At 37.5% G+C, this 6,395-nt stretch overlaps 1 protein-coding gene across 2 annotated transcripts in view; it reads left to right on the forward strand.

Annotated features, from left to right (window-relative positions):
- The window catches only part of SLC30A5 (solute carrier family 30 member 5), a 43,220-nt gene that overhangs the window by 26,467 nt on the left and 10,358 nt on the right, over nt 1-6,395 (forward strand). For both annotated transcript variants that reach the window (XM_003785883.3, XM_023510896.1), the window contains 4 exons: nt 268-556; nt 737-945; nt 1,679-1,836; nt 3,747-3,876. In XM_003785883.3, the coding sequence (XP_003785931.1) occupies nt 268-556; nt 737-945; nt 1,679-1,836; nt 3,747-3,876 (786 nt within the window). The remainder of the gene's footprint in view (nt 1-267; nt 557-736; nt 946-1,678; nt 1,837-3,746; nt 3,877-6,395) is intronic.

Genomic DNA, 6,395 nt, shown 5'->3' on the forward strand with positions numbered 1-6,395 from the left:
AAGAAATCCTTCCACCTCTGCTTCCCAAAGTGCTGGGATTATAGGTATAAGCCACCATGCCTGACCAATGCTTTTTTTGTTTTTTAATCCTTTGGAGAATACTGGGAGAAAGTGCCACTATCTTGTAGTTTTTAAGTCTGGGTGTTTTATAAAACGTACTGAATGATATAATTATCTGTTTATATTTAAGAAGATTAACAAAAGCATCTTGTAAGATGTGAACTTTATATCCATATAGCCTTAACGATTTCTTTTTTTAATTTCTAGAGTAAAGTCGAGTCTTGGTTTTCTCTCATTATGCCTTTTGCAACAGTTATCTTTTTTGTCATGATCCTGGATTTCTATGTGGATTCCATTTGTTCAGTCAAAATGGAAGCTTCCAAATGTGCTCGCTATGGATCCTTTCCCATTTTTATTAGTGCACTGCTTTTTGGAAATTTTTGGACACATCCAATAACAGACCAGCTTCGGGCTATGAACAAAGCAGCTCACCAGGAAAGCACTGAACATGTGCTATCTGGAGGAGTGGTAGTGAGTGCAGTATTCTTCATTTTGTGTAAGCATATTCTCCCTTGTTTTTACTTTAACAAATTTCTCTCTCTGGATTCTGATGGTCAAATCATTTATTTATTTGGGAAATTCAAGGTTTGCATTTAGTACTGACAGTTACCTTGTTGGTTTTTGATATCTGAAACTTTTAAAACTTTTGCAATATTCTTTTTTTTTCTCTTTGTAGCTGCCAACATCTTATCGTCTCCCTCTAAGAGAGGACAGAAAGGTACCCTTATTGGATATTCTCCTGAAGGAACACCTCTTTATAACTTCATGGGTGATGCTTTCCAGCACAGCTCTCAATCAATCCCTAGGTTTATTAAGGAATCACTAAAACAAATTCTTGAGGAAAGTGACTCCAGGCAGATCTTTTACTTCTTGTGCTTAAATTTGGTAAGATTTTTAAATATTAATGACATATCTTAAAAGCTTAATATTTTAACAGTTCTAATATAATTTTAGTAATTCACAGATTTCTGATAATTAGAATTGGGTTATAATTTACATTTTCTGTTAGCAGTAACAGAATTACAGGATCACATTCACAGTACTTATGCAAATGAGTTTTTGAACTACAGGATCATATTCACAATACTTAAAGCAAGGAGTTTTTGAGGCATATCAAAGTTTTGCTTTAGTATGCTTTTTCAAACATGCAAATATGGTGGTATTTAAGAAGTTTTATCTAATCCTTATAGGATTTCACTAAAGACCACTGATTGCTAAATTTTATATATAGCCTTGTTATTTTTTACAGACACATAAACAGAATTGTCTCCTTTTAAATAGTTTATAAAATGAATATATATAACTTGTCTTAGTTTCTTACAATTTATATGAAATGAAGTCTCTGGTGTAAATAACTAAAGAATTAGAGTTATAGCAGATCTTGATATAAGATTTGTATAATTAAAGATTAAAATCTGGCGGCACTTGTGGCTCATGGAGTAGGGCACTGGCCTCATATACCGGAGGTGGTGGGTTCAGGCCCAGCCCCAGCCAAAAACTGCAAAAAAATAATAATAATTAAAAAATAAAGATTAAAATCTTCAGGATTAAATTCTGATAAATATTGAGACATATTTCCAACATACTCCTCCTATTTTTTTGTTTTTAACATTTTTAGCTTTTTACCTTTGTGGAATTATTCTATGGGGTGCTGACCAATAGTCTGGGTCTAATCTCAGATGGATTTCATATGCTCTTTGACTGCTCTGCCTTAGTCATGGGACTTTTTGCGGCCCTGATGAGTAGATGGAAAGCCACACGGATTTTCTCCTATGGGTAGGTACATGGACTATCAAGGTGACATACCATAATATAAAAATATAAAGTACCAATTCCTTTTTATGGAATAAATTGTGTTACTTTTAATACAAATAGTTTTTAGATCTTCATTTTTCTTTAAAGTAGACAATGGGTTATGAACCAACCAGTGATAAATACTAAATGGCAGTAAATTCAAGATTATACTCCCTGACAAATCCTCTTTTTAGGCAGGGAGTCAAATTAAGTTAAAATCTTAAAGTGTGGGCTGCACCTGTAGCTCAGTGAGTAGGGCACCAGCCTTATATACCGAGGATGGTCGGTTCAAACCCAGCCCCAACCAAATTGCAACAAAAAAATAGCTGGGCATTGTGGCAGACATCTATAGTCCCAGCTACTCAGGAGGCTGAGGCAAGAGAATCACCTAAGCCCCAGAGCTGGAGGTTGCTGTGAGCTGTGACGCCATGGCACTCTACCAAGGGTGACAAAGTGAGACTGTCTCTAAAAAAAGAAAATCTTAAAGTCTTTGCTCAACATGTTTCTTTAAGGCAATGGAAGGTCCTTGGCCATTTACATCTTTATGTTAGAAAGAGTACTCAAAATTTCAAGTAGCTATACATGAAAATATCCTTTCATTAAGCAAATAATTCCTTTCAACAAATTGAATTACTAGAATCCCTTTATGTGAGGTATTTTAGAGGATAAAATATCCACTAAATTAATAAACCAGCTCTTATAAACTGTTTGTTTTGAAAGATGGATGAACCAAAACTACAAATAATTTTAGAACAAAGCAGAATCTATATGCCATGATAGAGATACAAATCGCATCAAGCCTTTAGTTTAAGGGAAGGGGAAATAAGCTCCTTGCTGGAAAATTAGGTAGGCTTTTTTTTTTCTTTATTAAATGATAGCTGTGTACATTAATGCAATCATGGGGTACAATGTGATGTTTTCATATACAATTTGAAATATTTTCATGAAACTGGTTAACATAGACTTTATGTCATTTTCTTAGTTATTGTGTTACGATGTTTATATTCTACTTTTAGAAAGATTCACTTGTACCCTTGAAAGATAAACCATAGAGGTGATCCATCCAATCACCCTCCCTCCACCCATCCACCCCTCCTAGGTAGGCTTTTTGTAAGAGAATCACTAAAGAAGGATTTTGATTTATATATAAAATTTTAACAAGCATATGTATGGAAAGACCTTCCAGTGTTAATATATTTAAAATAATGGTGGGCAGTGCCAGTAGCTCAGTGGATAGGGCATCGATCACCTACACTCAGGCTGGCGGGTTCGAATCTGGCCTGGGCCAGCTAAACAACGACAACTACAACAAAAAAATAGCCGAGCTTGGGGAGGGGGGTGTGTGCCTATAGTTCCAGCTAATTGGGAGGCTGAGACAAGAGAATCTCTTTTTTTTTTTTTTTGAGGTGGAGCCTCAAGCTATCCCCCTGGGTAGAGTGCCATGGCATCACACTCACAGCAACCTCCAACTCCTGGGCTTAAGTGAGTCTCCTGTCTCAGCCTCCCAAGTAGCTGGGACCACAGGCGCCTGCCACAACGCCCGGCCATTTTTTTGGTTGCAGCCATCGTTGTTTGGCGGGCCCGGGCTGGGGATTCGAACCCTCCACCTTAGGTGTATGTGGCTAGCGCCTTAGCTGCTTGAGCCACAGGTGCCGAGCCAAGAGAATCTCTTAAGCCCAAGATTTTCAGGTTACTGTGAGCTATGATGCCATGACACTCTACCAAGGGTGACATAATAAGACTCTGTCTCAAAAAAAAAGGGTAAATTTCTATTATTATTATTATTTAGTAGTTTTAAAATCTTGACTTGTTTCCTCATTATAAAATAATGATGTTTATACTTTTAAAATACTTGTTATTTTACTTTTCTAAACAATATTCTTTGTTTTTAGGTATGGCCGAATAGAGATTCTCTCTGGCTTTATTAATGGACTTTTTCTGATGGTAATAGCTTTTTTTGTGTTCATGGAGTCAGTTGCTAGATTGATTGATCCTCCAGAATTAGACACACACATGTTAACAGTAAGTCTTCATTTTTTAACTTCCTATCTTGCTATTTACACTGCTACCTCTTAGAAATCAACCAGTCTGGCTGGGCACAGTGGTTCATGCTTGTAACCGAGCATTTTGGGAGGCCAAGATGGGAGGATCACTTGAGGCCAGAAGTTTAAGACCAGCCTAGCAACATAGCAAGACCCTGGACTCTACAAAAAATAAATATTTGGATGTAGGGTCATTACAAATGTAATTAGTTAAGATGAAGCCAAGCCCAGTGGTATATATCTGTAGTCTCAGCTACTTCAGAGGCTGAGGCAGGAAACTACCTTGAGCCCAAGAGTTCAAGATTTTAGTGCACCTGTGAATAGCCTAGGCAACATAAAGAGAACTTGTCTCTAAAATATTTTTAAATAAATGTGCAGGATGACTCATTTATTCATTCTCATAATCCCAGCACTTTGGGAGGCTGAAGCAAGAAGATTATTTGAGGCTACAAGCTTTAGACCAGCCTAGGCAACGTAGCAAGACCCTGTCTGTACAAAAAGGTTTTAAGAAAATCAGCCAGGCATGGTAGCACAGGCTTATAGTCCCTCCTGCTTAGAAGGCTCAGGTAGAAGGACTGCTTGAGTTCAGGCATTTGAGAGTATGATCTGGACACTGCACTCCAGCCTGGGCAAGAGTTTTCAAAAAAAGGAAAAATCAAACTATCCTTTTCAATAGTATTTTAGTAGTCAAAACATTATTATATTCAATGACATTGTAAAATATACAGGTTTATTTTTTACTTACTAAATATTTTTGTTTAAAGATGTGTCTTTGGGCAGCCACTAGCTCAGTGATTATGGCGCCGGCCCCATATCCCAAGGGTGGGTTCAAACCCGGCCCCAGCCAAACTACAACAAAAAAAAATAGTCAGGCATTGTGGCAGGTACCTATAATCCCAGCTACTTGGAAGACTGAGGCAAGAGAATCACCTAAGCCCAGGAGTTGGAGGTTCCTGTGAGCTGTGATGTCATGGCACTCTACTGAGGGCAACAAAGTGAAACTCCGTCTCTAAATAAATAAATAAATAAATAAAGATGTGTTTTTAAATACTTGAGTGTATTCACATGATGTTAGAGAGAAAAATCAAGAAAAAAATTATGATTTTAAAGGCTTCCCTCTACAGATATAGATTATAACAGCTGTTAATGTTCTCCCTATACCGCCAAAATTTACTTGTCCTAGTCCTTGTAGTTGCCATGCCCTTCCCTCACTTCTGCCCTTCAACCTCCTTTATGACTTTGCTTATAGTTCTCTGGTGCAATACTTTCCCTTAATCCCTCTCCTCCCTCTTCAAAGTTTATTAAATACACCCTCCTCTGTATTGCCATTGTATTTAGTGCATTCTTTTAGCAGCACTGAGTGTGCAGTTGTTTGATTTATCATTCTTCCACAATTAAGAGGTAAGTATGGCTCAGCGACCGGAGCTCAGTTAGTAGGGTGCCAGCCATGTACACCACCAAAGCTGGACGGTTCAATCCCAGCCTGGGCCTGCTAAACAACAGTGAAAACTGCAACAAAAAACTAGCCGGGCATTGTGATGGGCACCTATAGTCCCAGCTACTTGGGAGGCTGAGGCAAGAGAATCGCTTAAGCCCAGGAGTTAGAGGTTGCTCTGCGCTATGATGCCATGGCACTCGACCAAGGGCGACATAGTGAGAGTCTGTCTCAAAAAAAAAAAAAAAAGTAAGTATCTTCAGGACGGGAACTGTGTATCATTAACTCGTAAATTCTAGCACCTGGCTTATGGTAGGAAATCAGCAATTAATTGTTGAATGACTAAAAGCAGTTCTGAGTCTTCCTGGTGGGAGCATACATGAGTAAAACATTTTTGAAGTATAGTTTGGAAATATATCCTGGATTTTTAAATGTTCTTATCTTTTGACCTTTAATATTTATCATACATAAATATGGACACAAGTGTATATAAGTACCTGATTCATTATATTATTTACAAGGGTGGAAAAAAATGGAAACAATCCAGTGTCCGTTAATGAAAGAAATAATTAAATAAATTTATTATAGTAGAATACCATATAGGTATTAAAAATAATGAAGTATCGATATGCAGGGTGGCACCTGTAGCTCAAAGGAGTAGGGTGCCGGCTCCACATACTGGAGGTGGCAGGTTCAAACCCAGCCCCAGCTGAAAGCTCCAAAAAAAAAAGGGAAGTATCAATATACATACAGCTAGAATATACACATATAACAGTACTATACAGCCATTAAAAATAATGAAGTGTATGTATTAATGTATGTAATAATGAAGTGTATATACAAACTAGTATTGTAATATGATTCTGTTAGTGGTTCACGAGGTATGTTTACTAATAAGCAATGGTAAGTAACTTTGTATATCCTTTAGAGCAGTGGTTCTTTTTGCAGTTTTTGGCCAGGGTTGGGGTTTTTTTGTTTTTTTTTTTGAGACAGAGCCTCAAGCTGAGTAGAGTGCTATGGCATCACAGCTCACAGCAACCTCCAACTCCTGGGCTCAAGCGAGT

The sequence above is a fragment of the Otolemur garnettii genome, unplaced genomic scaffold, assembly GCF_000181295.1.
Source record: "Otolemur garnettii isolate 467f Iridium unplaced genomic scaffold, OtoGar3 scaffold00017, whole genome shotgun sequence".
NCBI classification, from domain to species: Eukaryota; Metazoa; Chordata; class Mammalia; order Primates; family Galagidae; genus Otolemur; species Otolemur garnettii.